We start from the raw sequence: 18,496 nt of genomic DNA, 5'->3' as shown, positions 1-18,496 counted from the left end.
TTGTGTGAGATTGAGGGCATCTAGTTTAGATTGTAGGAGGGCCGGGGTGTTAAGCATATTCCAGTTTAGGTCACCTAACAGTACAAACTCTGAAGAGATTCACATACGGTGTCCAGGGCACAGCTGTGGGGGTCAATAACAAGGTGCAACAGTGAGAGACTTCTGGAAAGAACTGTTTGGGCATAGACGTGGATAGTATGACAGAACTCTTCAGGCTCTCTCTGCAGTAGATTGCAACTCCACCCCTTTTGCATTTCTATCTTAACAGGAAATGTAGTTGGGGATGAAAATGTCAGAATTTTTGGTGGCCTTCCTAAGCCAGGATTCAGACACGGCTAGGACATCAGGGTTGGCTAAAGCAGTAACTAAAACAAACTTAGGGAGGAAACTTCTGATGTTAACATGCATGAAGTCAAGACTTTTACGGTTACAGAAGTCAACAAATGAGACTGACCTGGGGAGTAGGTGTAGTACTGGAGGCTACAGGGCCTGGGTTAACCTCTACATCACCAGAGGAACAGAGGAGTAGGATAAGCGTACGGCTAAAGGCTATAAGAACTGGTCGTCTAGTGGTTTGGGAACAGAGAATAAAAGGAGATTTCTGGGCGTGGTGGAATAGATTCAGGGCATAGTGTACAGACAAGGGTATGGTAGGATGTGAGTACACTGGCGATTTTTATTTATTTTATTTTACCTTTATTTAACCAGGCAAGTCAGTTAAGAACAAATTCTTATTTTCAATGACGGCCTGGGAACAGTGGGTTAACTGCCTGTTCAGGGGCAGAACGACAGATTTGTACCTTGTCAGCTCGGGGGTTTGAACTCGCAACCTTCCGGTTACTAGTCCAACGCTCTAACCACTAGGCTACCCTGCCGCGATAAACCTCGGCATTGAGTGACGAGAGGTTGCGTGTCTGGGGGCACCAGTTAAGCCAGGTGAGACAAAAGAGCCATCTACAGTAAGTATGTTGAGCGGGACCGGGGGCTCTACAGTGAAATAAAACGAACCGAAACAGCAGCAGACAAGGCATATTGACAGAGAGGCATAAGGCAATCACAGGTATTGGTAGGGAGAGCTAGGACAACAGCTAAATGGAGATGAATGGGCAAAGGGGGTCAGTTAGGTACACACAGGGCCTGAGTTTGAGGCTGGGGTCGACAGATAAACAAAGAGGTAGTGTTAATGAACAGTCCAGCAGGTATCAGCTGTGTAGCCGAGTGATCATAAGGTCTAACGAGCAGCAATAGGAGAGTCAGGGAGCCGTTCTGTAGTCGCTACTACGCTAGGCAAGCCAGAGACAAGGCGTTCAGAAAGCTAGCGGGCCAGGAGATGGGTCTTCGGCGACATCGCAACGGAAAGGCCTTTTGAAACCACAATTTTATTTTACCTTTATTTAACTAGGCAAGTCAGTTAAGAACAAATTCTTATTTTCAATGACGGTCTAGGAACGGTGGGTTAACTGCCTGTTCAGGGGCAGAACGACAGATTTGTACCTTGTCAGCTCGTGGATTTGAACTTGCAACCTTCCGGTTCCTAGTCCAACGCTCTAACGACGCCCCAATCGGACGTTTACGTCGGCAGACCAGTCGTGATGGATTGGCGAGGCGCCGTGTTGACAATAAGGGGTCCAAGCCAATTGGTAAGATAGAGACCCCGGTGATGACTCCCCTCAACCTAGCATAAGCGCCAGGGACAGGTCTTTTAATCTTCTTCCCATTTTCTGAATCTTCTCTTGCTGAGCCTGGCTATCACACAATACAAACAATCTACCATTTCCAATGAACCAAGCTAATTTAACTTGACCTACCTCTTTCTCTATGGCGTTAGTTGGATAGGGTGTAAGGCCCTGCAGTCTTAACACCATCACCATTCTTGCTTTCTACTTTGGTCCTCTTTATGATTTCTTTACTAGATGCTTCAATGCTTTCTGTATCAAGATCGCTCTTCCCATGTTGTTATGTACACCTCTTGGAGGGGGGGGGGGGGGGGGAAACAACACCCTGCTACAACGTTACTCCCCATGGAGTGAAAGATGTATGTGATTGTAGGTGCAGGTAAGGATGGCAGAGAATATGACCATTTACAGAGAATGTATTTCCTTAACACAGTAATGTGGGGGGAAAGGGGCTAGACAGAACCAAAGCAAAGAAAGTAAAAGAGTCCCCTCTCCTACCTAACCTTTTAGCACCTCCTGGCACACTAACCAAAATACAGAGGGTGGTCTGCCCAGGTCTTACCTGGTGTGCATAGACAGTAAATACTACAGGTTATGTATGCCTGCAGGCCTCTTGCCTAAACACTCCCAAGGTTCCTTCTTCCCCCCCTGGGAACAAACACAGAATAATTACTAACATAAAGTGAAACATTTCAATAATCAAAAACACTGCGTTCTATAGGGACTTAAAAAAAAAAAAAAAAAACACTATGCTCTACCTCAGAAGTAGCAGCTACAAAATACCTTCAACATAACTGTCACTGGGGAAACAACCAACACAGAACATCAAAGAAGCCCTTCTTTTGATAAAGGAACACTGGCTTTTATCCAGCTGGAGAAGGAGTTGGTAATTGAAAACAGCTGTTTCCCCTGACGAGAGAGGGAGGGTTCAGAGCTCCAATCACCGATTGGGCCAACCAATCAGCTGCTTAAAATCCAGGAAGCCTTCCTGAAATACACACACACAAACACATACAAAACAAAACATCCAAAACACAGAAACTGGGGAAGGTAACATATGTCTTTCCACTACTGGCCATTCTGGTCATTGACCATTATCCTCCTGCTCCATAACATCAGAACTGACACCCATATTGTTGCTTCACCAACTTTTTCTCCATTTCGTCCACACTACTCGCTGCCCTTTCCGACCTCGAATCTGTATGTCAGACATTTACTAGCCTTTAGTGCTGAGCATTAAGCAACATTTGGGGGTGGGCAAACTATTGATGTAGCTAGCATGAACAAAGCTGTTGCATGATTGCATATCCATTAGAGAAAACACTAATATTTCAATAATAGCCTACTATCAAGTAAGTGACTATATAATATACATATTATTGCTACTACGGTTCTGTCATCAACATGATTTTGACGAAAAAGTGCGAAAGGATATCCGGTTCGACCGGAAATCTTATATTTGGCGTTACTGCTGAAAGATATGGCTGCATACATTGTATTAGCCTGCTAACTCGACGTTTACGTTTGACATAAGCTTAATTCTTCGACCAACGTTTTGAAATTGTATGATAACAAGCAAGTTATATCGCTTCTGTAGACACAAAAAAAGTTAACGTCTTTCTGAGTTTTGTAAATCACGTTAGCTACCAAGCTATACAAAGGAGAAACCAGTTAGCCAGCTACTAGCCTAGCTAGTACTAGGTGGCTAGCTAGTTTAGCTCCTTACGAAGTGTTTTATTGTTATTTTGTTACCAGATAGATTTTTTTTAAACATAGCTGGATACATTTGCTGGTGTTACAAAGAAAAAGCCTCAATGCCCGAACAAGGCCCAAGGATGAATGGTTTTTCCCTCGGCGAACTATGCTGGCTATTCTGTTGCCCGCCCTGTCCCAGTCGCATCGCATCCAAACTAGCCTTTCTCCCTCCCGAACCCACGTACTCCGTACACACCGATGCTAACGGGACGAGTAGCCTGCATCTAACCGAGCGAGCAGACTGGCAGTACTCCCAACGCGAACTGGACGCTGTCGAGGTGTTCAACACCAGAACCAGTCGGGGAAACCGACTGGGTTGCATGTTTGTACGATGCGCACCCAACAGCCGGTACACGTTGCTCTTTTCCCACGGTAACGCAGTGGACTTAGGCCAAATGTGTAGTTTCTACATCGGCCTCGGTTCGAGGATAAACTGCAACGTCTTCTCGTATGATTATTCGGGCTACGGTGTCAGCAGCGGGAAACCGTCAGAAAAGAACCTGTATGCGGACATCGAGGCTGCCTGGCAGGTGCTAAGGAACAAGTGAGTATAGCACTAGCCTATACAGCCAGTGTCAACAAGCTAACATGCAAGCTACATAGCTAGTTGGGTTTATTGTATTGGGCTTTGTTAGTTAGCTAACGTTTGCTAGCTACTGTACTCCATTTCTATGCCCCCCCCCCTCCATATTTGGTTGCTATGACAACCACTATAACATGCCTACACAGCTTTTTTATTTATTTGCCTACACAGCTGAGAGCAGTGCATTAGCTATTCATTTATATGGCTGAGAGGACTGTTAACATTAGGTTCTGTGCACACGTTTAGGTGGTAGTTAGTTGCATAGTGATTTGATACTTCGCACATATTCAATTGATTTTGTGGCATGCTACTCTAAACATGTCCAGAAGCTTCCATGTTTAAACTTTGATGATCTGTGCAGGCCAGACAACTTCTCTTGAAGTCCACACTGGAACTTTAAACATGAATTTACAGTAGTTTATGTCTTATACTTAATCAGGTAAAACCTTCTGAATGAGTCCAAAAACATTGATCTTCCAGAAATCATAAGAACAGGTTTGACTTGTCTCCTCTTTATGCCGAGGATGGAGAGCTTTAGTTATAAACTAGCCATAGCAGATGACACTAGCTTACTAGCCCAGCTATGAGATGCTTATGGCAGTGTCAGGGCAGGACGGACTGCATGGCGGGCTGTGTCATTTTAGTAGCTAGATTAGAGACAACCGCCAGCTTCCTTTCCTTGTTTACTTGCTCTTTATTCTGACAGGCTCTGTCTGTCTGTGGCCTCTCTTCCTCGGTGCGCACTGTCACCGTGTCCGTTTCCATCTTGTGCAGCTGTGTCTGTAACATTTCACGTAAACCCTGTTTCTTGTCTGCGTCGAAGTAGAGGTCCTTGTACCTAGCATCAAGCAGGGTGACGACACAGTAAAGAGACTCAGAGAGAATGCCACCGAATCGCTTGTTCACAGCCTCGAGTACTTTTGCAAGTTTTAACTGCCGATACAGACTGTGGGGTTTGGTTGAGCAGGCCTTTCAATGATGACAGAGGGTATCCCATCTGCTACATACGCAGTTGATTAGCTTATTTCTTGAGTCCGTTCGAATGGCACTAGGAGTGTGTTCATGTTTCAAACATGTTCCCAAAAGCCATTGAAATGGCAGCAGTGGTATGAGAACCAGCACATTCTTGAGCATGCAATACGGCTTTCCTCAGTACGAAATCCTTGTCGTCCCACTGTTGCTGTCAGACTCAGCATGCTCATGGGGCTGACATCGCTGGTCCAAATGTCAGCCGTGAAGCTAATGGCAGTAACATGGCAAGTAACTCATAGATGTGAGTTTCAACAATACTGTGTAACTCTGGTAGGGCAACATCTGAAAAATAGCGCCTACTTGGTAGTGTGTACCGGGGCTCGACCAGTAGGCGAAAGCCTTCATCATCCACGACAGAACGGTTGATTGTCAAGGGAAATTAATTCCGTTATCTTGGCGTTAATGGATTTTGCCTTTGTCTTGTCTCGCTGAAATTTCCTTACTCTTTCAAATGACTGCTCGACTTGAACTTGTTTAGTTGTTGGAAGTCTGTGCTTAGTATTTTTCAGATTTTGTTCTGTGTAGCACTGTTTTTCGTGGCGTCATTACGTTAGCTAGGTATGCTTTGACATCGGTTTTGCATATCGCCGTTAAACTAGACATCGGGCCGATGCTGATTGTGGTATTTTTAGCTAATATCGTCCGATTCTGATATGTTCACGATATATCGTGCATCCCTCATTTCACTAGCTGACCAATCTCACAATGTGTGTTAAGAACTTCTTATGGCTGCAATCCCGTTAACGGGATTGATATGACAACAGCCAGTGAAAGTGCAGGGCGTCAAAAAAAAAAAAAATTAAATCTCATAAATTCCTCAAACATACATTATACCGTTTTAACCTCTTGAAATTCTGGGGGCAGTATTTCATTTTTGGATGAAAAACGTTCCCGTTTTAAACAAGATATTTTGTCACGAAAAGATGCTCGACTATGCATATAATTGACAGATTTGGAAAGAAAACACTCTGACGTTTCCAAATCTGCAAAGATATTATCTGTGAGTGCCACAGAACTGATGGTACAGGCAAAACCAGATTTTGGAGGCGCTGTGTTCCAATGTCTCCTTATATGGCTGTGAATGCGCAAGGAATGAGCCTACACTTTCTGTCGTTTCCCCAAGGTGTTTGCAGCATTGTGACGTATTTGTAGGCATATCATTGGAAAATTGACCATAAGAGACTACATTTACCAGGTGTCCGCCTGGTGTCCTCCGTCGAAATTGGTGCGCAATCTCCAGCTGCATGCATTTTTCCATGTCGTTCAGAGGAGAAACCAAACTTCCACGAATGATATATCATCGAATAGATGTGTGAAAAACACCTTGAGGATTGATTCTAAACAACGTTTGCCATGTTTCTGTCAATATTATGGAGTTAATTTGGAAAAAAGTTTGGCGTTATAATGACTGAATTTTTGTATTTTATTTGAATGCTTTTCTTGTTTTTGTGAAAATGTTGCGTGCTGAATGCTAGGCTTAATGCTATTCTAGCTATCAATACTCTTACACAAATGCTTGTTTTGCTATGGTTGAAAAGCATATTTTGAAAATCTGAGATGACAGTGTTGTTAACAAAAGGCTAAGCTTGAGAGCCAATATATTTATTTCATTTCATTTGCGATTTCTATTCATGAATAGTTAACGTTGCGTTATGGTAATGAGCTTAAAGCTATAATTACGCTCCCGGATACGGGATTGCTCGTCGCAACAGGTACTCTTGTTGTTAATCCCACCACAGTGTCCGATTTTCAAATATGCTTTACAGCGAAAGCACCACAAACGATTGTTAGGTCACCACCAAGCCACAGAATAAACACAGCCATTTTTCCAGTCAAAGATAGGAGTCACAAAAAGCACAAATAGAGAAAATTAATCACTAACCTTTGATCTTCATCAGATGACACTCATAGGATTTCATGTTACACAATACATGTATGTTTTGTTTGATAAAGTTCATATTTATATAAAAAAATCTGAGTTTACATTGGTGCGTTACGTTGACTAGTTCCAAAAACATCCAGTGATTTTGTATAGCCACATCGATTCAACAGAAATACTCATCATAAATGTAGATGATAATACAAGTTATACACATGGAATTATAGACATACCTCTGTGAGAAACCGCTGTGTCAGATTAAAAAAAAAAATAAAAAAAAAATAAAACTTGATAAAAAAGCTAACCATGCAATGATCTGAGACGGCGCTCAGAAAAATAATCAAATTAGCCGCCATGTTGGAGTCAACAGAAACCAGAAATTACATGATAAATATTCCCTTTGATGATCTTCATCAGAATGCACTCCCAGGAATCCTAGTTCCACAATAAATGCTTGATTTGTTCGATAATGTCCGTTATTTATGTCCACGTAGCTACTTTTGTTAGCTCGTTGGGTATACAAATCCAAACGCTCATGCAGGTCGAGCATTACTTCGGACAAAAACTTCAAAAAGTTATATTACAGGTCAAAGAAACATTTCAAACTAAGTATAGAATCAATCATTAGGATGTTTTTTATCATAAATCTTCAATAAAGTTCCAACCGGAGAATTCCTTTTTGTCTAGAGGAGCAACGGAACACAGGTCGATATCATGTGGAATGCGCGTGACCAGGAAATGGCTCTCTGGCAGTAACCTGACTCATTCAGCTCTTATTCCAGTCCCACAACACAGTCAAAGCCTCATTCAAGTTTCTAAAGATGGTTGACATCTAGTGGAAGCCATAGGAAGTGCAACTTCATTCATATCCCACTGTGAATTCAATAGGGCCTGGGTTGAAAATCAACCAACCTCAGATTTCTCACTTCCTGTTTGGATTTCTTCTCAGGTTTTTGCCTGCCATATGTTATGTCATGTTAGACTCACAGGCATCATTCAAACAGTTTTAGAAACTTCAGAGTGTTTTCTATCCAATACTAATAATACTATGGATATATTAGCGACTGAGGAGCAGGCCTTTCACTCTGGGCACCTTTCACCCAAGCTACTCAATACTGCCCCTGCAGCCTTATTAAGGTCTTAGGAATATTTTAATACATTACTCTGCATTTTCTTGGAACCATTAGTGTCCCTAAAAATTGTGAAATAAGCTGTGTTAATGAAATCGATTCATTCTATAGGCTACATTTAAGTGACTCCAGGCTTGATCACTCAAGTGTGAGTCTTTACCATTCATTGTCATCAACATCAATGTTCAGCTGATAGCCTACCCTCTTTTCCCCATGTCAATCATGTCTTTGGGCCACACTGGGTGGCAGGTAGTGGTTAAGAACATTGGGTCAGTAACAGTAACAGAGAGGTCATTGGTTCTAATCACTGAGCAGACTTAGTGAAAAATCAGTCTGTGCCCTTGATCAACCCCCCCTAACTCCAATTGCTCCTGTAAGTCTGCTAAATGACTCAAATGTAACGAACTAGCTTGCAATTTGTGATGAGTGGGTGTGATGACTTAATAAATAGGCCTATGCTAAAATATAACTAGCTACAGAAGCAGTTTGTACAGTATGTTATACATTTCTACATGTGTATTCTGAAAGTACATGATTTGTATATGGTGCTTTTTATTTGTATCACCTGTCCCCTGAAAGGTCTGTGCACGGTCCTGCACACCACCAGTGTTCAACAAAGGAATAGGGGCCTTGGACTAGCTCCTTTTTGTTATTTCCAACCGTTTTCAAGCTACCTTTTTCTTATTGGGCTATTGTCGCTTGGCAGCAGTTGTCAAGCAAAGTGGTGTCAAACCAGTTTCCCTGGACTTGTTTGACACAATCAGCCTTTTCAGGAGAATTTCAGCCGTAATTGAGTGAGCAAATGAATGGCTCTATAAAGTGGGCTGTTGCTGCCCTGATGTGCTTCAGGAGAAGCCAGTGTGACACATTGAGAGCCTGCCTTCAGTGCCTGGTGATAAAGCCCCCTTCAGTCACAACGGCCTGGTGATAATGTCCCCTAGTGTAGGAATGCACGTGTGTTTGCAATTGTGTAAGCCTTTCATCATTCCTCTCTTTTAAACAGCAGTTTGAGTGATACAGTCCTGCCTACAGGCAGGCAAACATGTATCATTGTCAACTTCCCACCACTATTTCAACTAGTTTAATTTGCATTCTATTCCGCTGCCTTCCGATGGGTAATGGGTAAGGAGCTTCTCCATCATAAACCTCACAGCCAACCTGTCTTGGGGGTCTGCCACCATATTTGTTATATTGTGTTTATTGTACTTATCAGTTCAGTGCAACCAACCGTGTGGCATCTTTACCAGTGTTGCAGCCAACTTCACGTCATTCAATGCTCTGTGAGCTTTCTTTGGCCTTATTTTGTAATACAGCTATGATTACAGAAGAACAAATGACTTCCACACTGTAATTCATTTTGTTTGCTCGCTGTCACACACTGATCAATAATCCTCACGCTGAACCTCTTCCCTCAAATGAACATGAATTAAAAATAGGCTCACAGAAGAATAACACGTACTCCAGCCAGGCCATCTCATCTCCCATTCCAAACATGTCTCTAATTAAAACTGAATTTGACAGATTGTCTGAATGCCATTGAAGGGAGAGCCTTTAACAAGTCCTCCTTTTGTGCATTAAACATGAAAACATTTCATTATGCCCTGACCCTCCTGAGCTGCCTGCCCATGCATGAAAACACTGTTAATCATTCCTCTCTTTGGGGTGGCCGGCGTACCTGCGGAAAAGATGTATGTTTATTCAATATCTTTTTAATCACATTTGGTGGGAAACCATTAAGATTGTGCCTGGAAACAAACACGTGCGCACGCACACAACCCATTTGATTTCTTAGAAATGAAATAGGCCTACCTCGGGCTACTCTCTTGAATTGGACAAAGTTGACTAGTGTTCAGTTATTGAAATGGCTTCATCAATACTGCTCATTAACGGCTCACTTGATGTGGTGTCTCATTCCTGTTGAATGGTTATAAAGCCTCCGCTGAGGAGAGCCCATATCTCCCAACCACCCTGCCTGTAACTCACTGACTTCACATCCCTCGGATGCCGTTGATTTAAAGGGATTGTTAACCAAAATATCAGTCTGTCTGCAGGTTTTAGACTTAAAGGGGGCTGTTGTGTCGATCCCACTATATGTGTTCAGAGAGATCCGCAGGCGTCAGTCCCATTTGAATTGGAAAGATTGTCAGTGGCATCATATTATTCCATTTCATTAAATGGTGCCCATCTTTTCCACTGTTTGACTTGAGACTGTTTTTTAGGTATACGTGAAGGAATCTCATTCTTTTATACAGGGGTGGGTGGTGAAGTAGGCCTATCCCTTGAAGCAGGGTGCACGTTTTGGTTCTTGCCCCTGCACTACACAGCTGATTCAAATAACCAACTCATCAAGCTTTGACTATTCGAATCAGCTGTGTCGTGTTAGGGGGAAAAACCAAAAGGTGTAGTTCGGAAACCCTGCCTTGAAGTATGCCATGCAGTTAGTTGGCACTATTATATAGGCTAGGCCTAGGTTAGCCTACATAATGAGACCAATATACTAGGGCTGGACGGTATACCGCTATTGATGCACGGACCGGTTTGGGTATTTACTTTACTTTCTATAACGGTATTTCAGTGTTTGGTTTGTTAAATGTGATACGCCACTTAGTTTTTCTAGTTTACTCCACTACTTGAGTCGTCTCGCTCCCTCTCACCAACCCCGCGTCCTGTCACTCAAGGAGTGCAGTTGTTGATCGACCATGAGATCATTTGCTGACTGTTCACTCTTCAGTCTGCATGATCAATGCACAGATGCAACAATATGTTGATGACAATGATGCTGCTTTCCACTTCGCTTCTTAATATAAATCCACAAATGTACTTTATAATGACACCTAGTTTGTATATCTTACTGTCTGCAAACAGTTTGTCTTTGCTTAGCAAGTTGTGGCTACAATAAATTGTTAGCCGCTAATTTCTAGTTAGATGAAATGTACTGAGTCAGCGAAAACGTAGCTAGCTAATACAGCCTGATACCTGTACTGGTGTTGGCATAAATCAGAGGGGAATAGGCAAAGCATGAATATGTTAACTACATGAAGTAAGATAACATTTTAATGTAACCAAAGATTATAGGGTCCCACTCTCCTGGGAAACACTGACCAACAATTTGGTTCCTACCTTGTCGCAATAACGCCTCCATTGAGAATCTATTAGTATTGTAATTCCTAATTCTATGAACGCCTCCATTGAGAATCTATTAGTATTGTAATTCCTAATTCTATGAACGCCTCCATTGAGAATCTATTAGTATTGTAATTCCTAATTCTATGAACGCCTCCATTGAGAATCTATTAGTATTGTAATTCCTAATTCTATGAACGCCTCCATTGAGAATCTATTAGTATTGTAATTCCTAATTCTATGAACGCCTCCATTGAGAATCTATTAGTATTGTAATTCCTAATTCTATGAACGCCTCCATGGCCTTTTCATTCCTTGTCACGTCAAACAACACTATTATTCATTCATAGTGGAGTTTGGAGTGTGACTGTTTGAGGTTGTGGACAGGTGTCTTTTATACTGATACGTTCAAACAGGTGCCATTAATACAGGTAACGAGTGGAGGACAGAGGAGCCTCTTAAAGAAGTTACAGGTCTGTGAGAGCCAGAAATCTTGCTTGTTTGTAGGTGACCAAATATTTCCACCATAATTTGCAAATAAATTCATTAATAATCCTACAATGTGATTTTCTCTGGGTTTTTTTCTTCTCATTTTGTCTGTCATAATTGAAGTGTACCAATGATGAAAATTACAGGCCTCATCTTTTTAAGTGGGAGAACTTGCACAATTGGTGGCTAACTAAATACTTTTTTGCCCCACTGTATGTGACACGTATTGCCAAAACAACCGGCAAGCCCTGAATGACAGGTCGCCATTGTGTTGTGAGACGAGACTGATGCTGCTCACCTTGCATCGCTCACCGGGATATTCTCTCCAAGCTACATTCATATTCATGTCATGTCAGTTGTTTGAATAGGCATGTGCAGGCCTCCGTCCTCGTGCATTATACTGTTTTCAACACCGCTAAGGGCAGTCACAACGTTAAGGGACAGATTCCTCGAATGGCATTGCTATCAGAGGACAATGAAAAGAAAGCAGAAAAACCCTCCTTTATTGGTTTCATTCTTTTATTACTACTTGTCTTTCTCTGCCATCCCTCACTGTTGCCGGGGTAACGCTGGCGGGAGTAGAGGCGTGCCCCGGCATAGATGAAGTGTGGTTTCCCCCATGCCCTGAGACGAGATTACTGCCCCATTTAGAGGAGATGGTTGAATGCTAGGGAAGGGCCAGGCACAATATCCCCAAGCTTCCAGAAATGAGTTGGTCTGTTATAATACCCTACCTGTAGAATCAATTCAAATCCAACTTTATGTAGGCCTTCTGAACATGAATACATAGGGTTTTGCCAGCTGAACATGCAGGTTACTCAGTGCATTAAAAGTACTGATAAGAAAGTACCAAGTCATCAAGCTTTGATTATTTGATTCAGCTGTATAGTGGTAGGGCAAAACCCAAAACGGGCCCCTGGGGGGGCAGGACAGAGTTTGGGAAACCCTGAGCAAGTACACTAGTTTTGTGTTGGCCTGGGTCACTTGGCGCTCTGCCCAAAGGAGTGCACTATAGGAAATGAGGTGCCATTTCAGACTTGTAAACTAATATACGCCTTCTGATTTAGACTGGTCTACCTAGCTAGCACAAGATGGGCTACCTCAACCTCCCTGGCCTTGGTAATGCTCTGCAGGCAGGTGTGATATGTTTGTCCGGATTACCACAGGAGCTGCTTTATAAATGAGGTCACCCTCTGCATTAATCTGCCCTCGGGTACAGTAATATAAAGTCCTGTGGATGCCATACCCTGCCTAGTAACACACCGGCTGCATTTCATTCCAGATAGGTTTGTCTCCTTGCCTGCTCAACGTTTCCGAGATGGTCGTGCCATGTTATTGTTGCCATGCACATCTTCTCTACACCAGCTCTAGAGTCACAACCTCACCTGGCCATGCACATCTTCTCTACACCAGCTCTAGTCACAACCTCACCTGGCCATGCACATCTTCTCTACACCAGCTCTAGTCACAACTTCACCTGGCCATGCACATCTTCTCTACACCAGCTCTAGTCACAACTTCACCTGGCCATACACATCTTCTCTACACCAGCTCTAGAGTCACAACCTCACCTGGCCATGCACATCTTCTCTACACCAGCTCTAGTCACAACCTCACCTGGCCATGCACATCTTCTCTACACCAGCTCTAGAGTCACAACCTCACCTGGCCATGCACATCTTCTCTACACCAGCTCTAGTCACAACCTCACCTGGCCATGCACATCTTCTCTACACCAGCTCTAGTCACAACCTCACCTGGCCATGCACATCTTCTCTACACCAGCTCTAGAGTCATGTCTTCTCTACACCAGGTCTAGTCACAACTTCACCTGGCCATGCACATCTTCTCTACACCAGCTCTAGTCACAACCTCACCTGGCCATGCACATCTTCTCTACACCAGCTCTAGTCACAACTTCACCTGGCCATGCACATCTGCTCTACACCAGCTCTAGTCACAACTTCACCTGGCCATGCACATCTTCTCTACAGCAGCTCTAGAGTCACATCTTCTCTACACCAGCTCTAGAGTCATGTCTTCTCTACACCAGCTCTAGTCACAACTTCACCTGGCCATGCACATCTTCTCTACACCAGCTCTAGGGTCACAACTGGTTTTGTGGAGGAACCCTCCTTCTTTCTTAACATGCACATAAATAAACAAGCTAGTGTATTCTCACACAGCCCCATCATTTAGGCTTAGCCCCATGCTGCACGTCTGTTTACGTGCAGCTAATAACATTGCACTAAATTATTCATTGGTGGGAGGCTTAGCTTTATCAATCCCGCTGAATTAATTTGACCCTTTTCCCCACCCATAAAGCATGTGAACATTGAACCATATCCACGATGGGATTAAGTCATTACGGCAAAATAATTGAAAACTATTTAGAAAAGGGGTCTGGAATGTAAGTTGTGCCCAGTTTCTAATCCCCCACAGCTGTCGACATGTTATGGGGATTTGGGACAAAATCAAACACTCACTGTCATGTTGGCAGTGTCTTCTCAGAATCCCTCAGGGGTGCATCATGGTCTCTTAGTGCTCCAGGGACTAAGGACTAGACAGAGCATAGCCCTACACCAGTTGTTCCATCCTCCAGAGGGGATGTGCTTTTTTAATGCTCCTTTTCTACAAGCATTAAGGCTTAACACCATGCCCCTTTTTGTTTTCAGGCAAATAGGGTCAACAGGCCAAATGGTTACAATGTGGGTGAAGCACCAGGATGCTCCCTCAGGATGCTCATCCTGTCTCTTCCCTGTTCCCTTCCTACTGTGGTCTGGTCTGGCTAGCCTCATAGCTATGGCTGGTGCTCTGTGGGAGAAGCAGATTCTAGTCTGGACAGTAGAGTACAGGCCAAGCTAAAGAGAGGCTGGGTTACAGTTGATGGTAATGCTGTAGGCTATTAGTATTAGTAGGCTGTAGGCTATTAGACCATGTGACCTGACATGGGAAAACTCCAGGCTAGCTTAAAGATATCCTTTGAAAAGACGAAACTCTGAAATCCTCTATACCATGCAGCACCCTTCCACCCCACGGGGGTGGAGTATCAGTTTCTACGCAGCACCCTTCCACCCCACGGGGGTGGAGTATCAGTTTCAACGCAGCACCCTTCCGCCCCACGGCGGTGGAGTATCAGTTTCAACCAGCACCCTTCCGCCCCACGGCGGTGGAGTATCAGTGTCAACCAGCACCCTTCCCCCCCACGGCGGTGGAGTATCAGTTTCAACGCAGCACCCTTCCGCCCCACGGGGGGTGGAGTATCAGTTTCAACGCAGCACCCTTCCGCCCCACGGGGGGGTGGAGTATCAGTTTCAACGCAGCACCCTTCCGCCCCACGGGGGGTGAAGTATCAGTTTCAACGCAGCACCCTTCTGCCCCACGGGGGGTGGAGTATCAGTTTCAACGCAGTACCCTTCCGCCCCACGGGGGTGGAGTATCAGTTTCAACACAGCACCCTTCTGCCCCACGGGGGTGGAGTGTCAGTTTCAACGCAGCACCCTTCCGCCCCACGGGGGGTGGAGTATCAGTTTCAACGCAGCACCCTTCCGCCCCACGGGGGGTGGAGTATCAGTTTCAACGCAGCACCCTTCCGCCCCACGGGGGGTGAAGTATCAGTTTCAACGCAGCACCCTTCTGCCCCACGGGGGGTGGAGTATCAGTTTCAACGCAGCACCCTTCTGCCCCACGGGGTGGAGTATCAGTTTCAACGCAGCACCCTTCCGCCCCACGGGGGGTGGAGTATCAGTTTCAACGCAGTACCCTTCCGCCCCACGGGGGTGGAGTATCAGTTTCAACGCAGCACCCTTCTGCCCCACGGGGGTGGAGTGTCAGTTTCAACGCAACCCCCATTTCCCCACGGGGGTGGAGTTGACCAGTTGCGTATGGTTTGAGCCTAGATGTTGATGGGCCTTTGTGCCTCATTTCTGTGCACTCTCCACAGCCTGTGACCAGTTGTCAGATCTGTCTAGGTGGTCTCTGCCAGGCTGTTTTCCAGTGAATCGTTTGAATCATGACCTGAGTAAAGACCTCACACTCCTGTGCCTCCCACTGATGGACATCTCTCCTATTCTCTCACCTCTCCTCAGGCTGTCCACCTCAGTGCCTCAGGCATCCATGGACATATGACCTGACCAGTTGTGAACCTCCTCTGTCCTCCTAAGAGAATACTACTCATGCTGTTTAACAGTTGTTAATGAGCATCTTTAACCCAGCATGTGATAACCTGGTAATATTATTATTATTAGTCTTAAATAAGACATGGGGACAATGAATGACAATTGGTGCATAAGATGAATAGCTAGATGGAAACACAGGGCAATAGGCTGAAACGTGGCTAGAAACAGGGAATAACTAGTGAAAAGAATCAAATAAAAACTCATTTACGACAACACAAAGAAAACAAAAACAGCCAATATACAGGAAAGGACAAAATGGTAGGAAATTAAAAAAGTAAAATCTCACATTCATTATTAATGCATTGAGAATGGCGAATGGGCTTGTAGAATGCCAAGGCTAGGTCTCGCTAAATGTCATCAGAAGTTCAAATTAAATTGTCTGTACCGACGAATACCCGAGGCCCTTGCCCCTTTGTCCTCTCCACGGAGCTTACATCCTTGGAAATGTTCTCTGAACACATTTGCACATACTGTAGGCTGCATCATGGTTTAAAGTGGCTTCCTCTCCTCGTCTTCTCCTTCATCTGACAATTTGAAGGTTGATGGTACTATTGTTGATAGTGTCTACTTGGAATTCGCATGAGTACAAATGAAGGCAAGGAGACGAGAAAACGAGAGGAAACTACTTGAGATGCACGGCTGGAATTTGCTAAATTCTTAGGCAGGATGCTCTGAATAACAACCAATAAGATCCTCTCTTCAAACAAAAGTGCTCAACTCCAACCTTTTCTAATAAACTATTCTTCCAATTAAACATATGATTTATTGTGATAGAAAACAACAAAGAAATTCACTAGTATGGGTGAGCTGGTATTTGCAGTCGTATTTCCACAACAAGTTTGGTTTTGTGATGTTTCAAGTCCAGTCTGAGGATTTAATTCACCTCAGAGCTGGGGTGTTTTCAGGGTAAACTGTAAAGACTGGCAACCGGAGGGAAGTTTCTGCCTGAAAACATCTGGAAATGTTTGTTTTGGCTCCCATGAGCCGTTTCGCAAAACTAAGACTACTGTATATAAGGCGCTTTATCTTGCTAACACCCTTCTCTCGCGGCTCAAAACACTCTTTTAGTTAATGTCCAAGGCACTTAGGGCTTGCTTTCATTATTTCTGCTACCTGTTAACTCTTCTTCTGGTTCTAGTGAATGCTCGAGTTCAACTCGGTGCTGGCTTTTTGACTTCAAGGTTAAGAAGGTTGATTTCAAGTCTGTATATTTGGCATGCTATGATGATAAGTCTACTGTTCTAAGGATTCAGCAGCCCACAATGTAAGGACTTTTTGAGCGAGCACTTTGCAATTTCTTGACTTGACAAGGTTTCCCAGTACAACTGCTTTCATTCTTGCTCTGCTCTCTCTCAGCCTAACTCTTTCTCTCTCACCATTTATGGTAAACAGTATGATTGATGTGTACGGGGGAATGCAAACCTAGCCTATATATTGGGCTACAGTTTGTTGGTTTGTTATGTAGTGGACTTTCTTGAGGTCGATTCAGTGCTGGCCTGGACGTCAAGGTTGCCCTGTCGTTCTAGCCCCATTTTTCCATTGAATCTCACCAATGGATATTTGTTTATGGAAACATGGCATCTGCACTGGGCTTGACTCCTCTTTTGAATATCTTTCTTCCTCTCTAGTAGTTCTCTCTCTGTAGCTTTCCTTCCATTAAGTGCCTCTGGTGTTTGGACAAGTGTTTTCACGGAACACTTTATTTTCCCTCACTCCACATGTCACTGCTTCTCCAAGCGCTGGGTTATGATCAATTCCCTGATTAGCATGGAATAAGAGAATGTTCTTGTTTTTGTCCAGTTTAAACGCAATTCCATTTCCTGTCCATTTTTCTCTCTCTAGCGAACAGCCCTTTTTCCAGTGATACTTTGGCAGTGGATGTCTTTTTAAATTCCACATCTGAAATCACAACTTGGTGTCTCTCTGACTTTTTGACCTGTTTATCTCAATGCCTGACCTTTACTCAGGTCAGGGGTCATTATTCCTCATGTTGGAGACCCACAAGGTTTGTTTCCAGGCATTTTTTTATTTTCTTCCGACCCGTTTCTAATATACCTCATTCAACTAGGCTTGAATATTCACTACATTGGTGTTAGAATGGCGTCTGATATGGTATGTTAATACTGAGCTGGAACTAAAATCCTGTACACCTTGTTGCTTTCTCCAGAACTGGGAGAACTGAGCCTTTGGGACTACAATAACAGCTGTGTCTGCAAACAAAGATGTCCAGCCTGTGATGCCTTAGCAGGGGAAATTAAAAGGGAAGTGAACTTGTCTCATCCTTTTAACATCCCTGGTTAATAAATGCCTGCATCAAACTTAAAGCGTCAATCAGCAGTCGAAACGATAACAAAGCGTTTGCTAAAAAGCTGAGGGATAGGGAAATGGAACCACTCTCAAATTAATAGACGGCGCTATGGATGCAAGGACTGACCATCCATGATATTAAAATAATAGTTTTAACCATGTTTTAAGGTTATACAGTTTTTTGTTTTTACATTTACTTTGTTTACAAACATTGGAGTAAAGCTTATTTTGGGTTCTGATGGGGTAGGACAGTTGAACTAAGCGCCTGAGGCATTTCTACATTATATTCTTTAAGAATCAGTTGGTCCATACTATTAATTTATAAGTCAAATTTTTTGTAGCTA

The 18,496-nt window shown here is 43.7% G+C and overlaps 1 protein-coding gene across 1 annotated transcript in view; it reads left to right on the top strand.

The window, feature by feature from the left end:
• The first annotated feature begins 3,080 nt into the window (after positions 1–3,080).
• Positions 3,081–18,496, top strand: part of LOC110506889 (alpha/beta hydrolase domain-containing protein 17C) — a 33,022-nt gene continuing 17,606 nt past the window's right edge. Inside the window, exon 1 of the mRNA XM_036963463.1 lies at positions 3,081–3,975. Coding sequence (XP_036819358.1) covers positions 3,491–3,975 — 485 coding nt within the window. The 5' untranslated portion in view covers positions 3,081–3,490. The remainder of the gene's footprint in view (positions 3,976–18,496) is intronic.

Source organism: Oncorhynchus mykiss, chromosome 26, assembly GCF_013265735.2.
Source record: "Oncorhynchus mykiss isolate Arlee chromosome 26, USDA_OmykA_1.1, whole genome shotgun sequence".
Taxonomy (NCBI): domain Eukaryota; kingdom Metazoa; phylum Chordata; class Actinopteri; order Salmoniformes; family Salmonidae; genus Oncorhynchus; species Oncorhynchus mykiss.
Note: the sequence above shows the minus strand (reverse complement) of the source record. Positions and strands in the feature narration are given on the sequence as shown.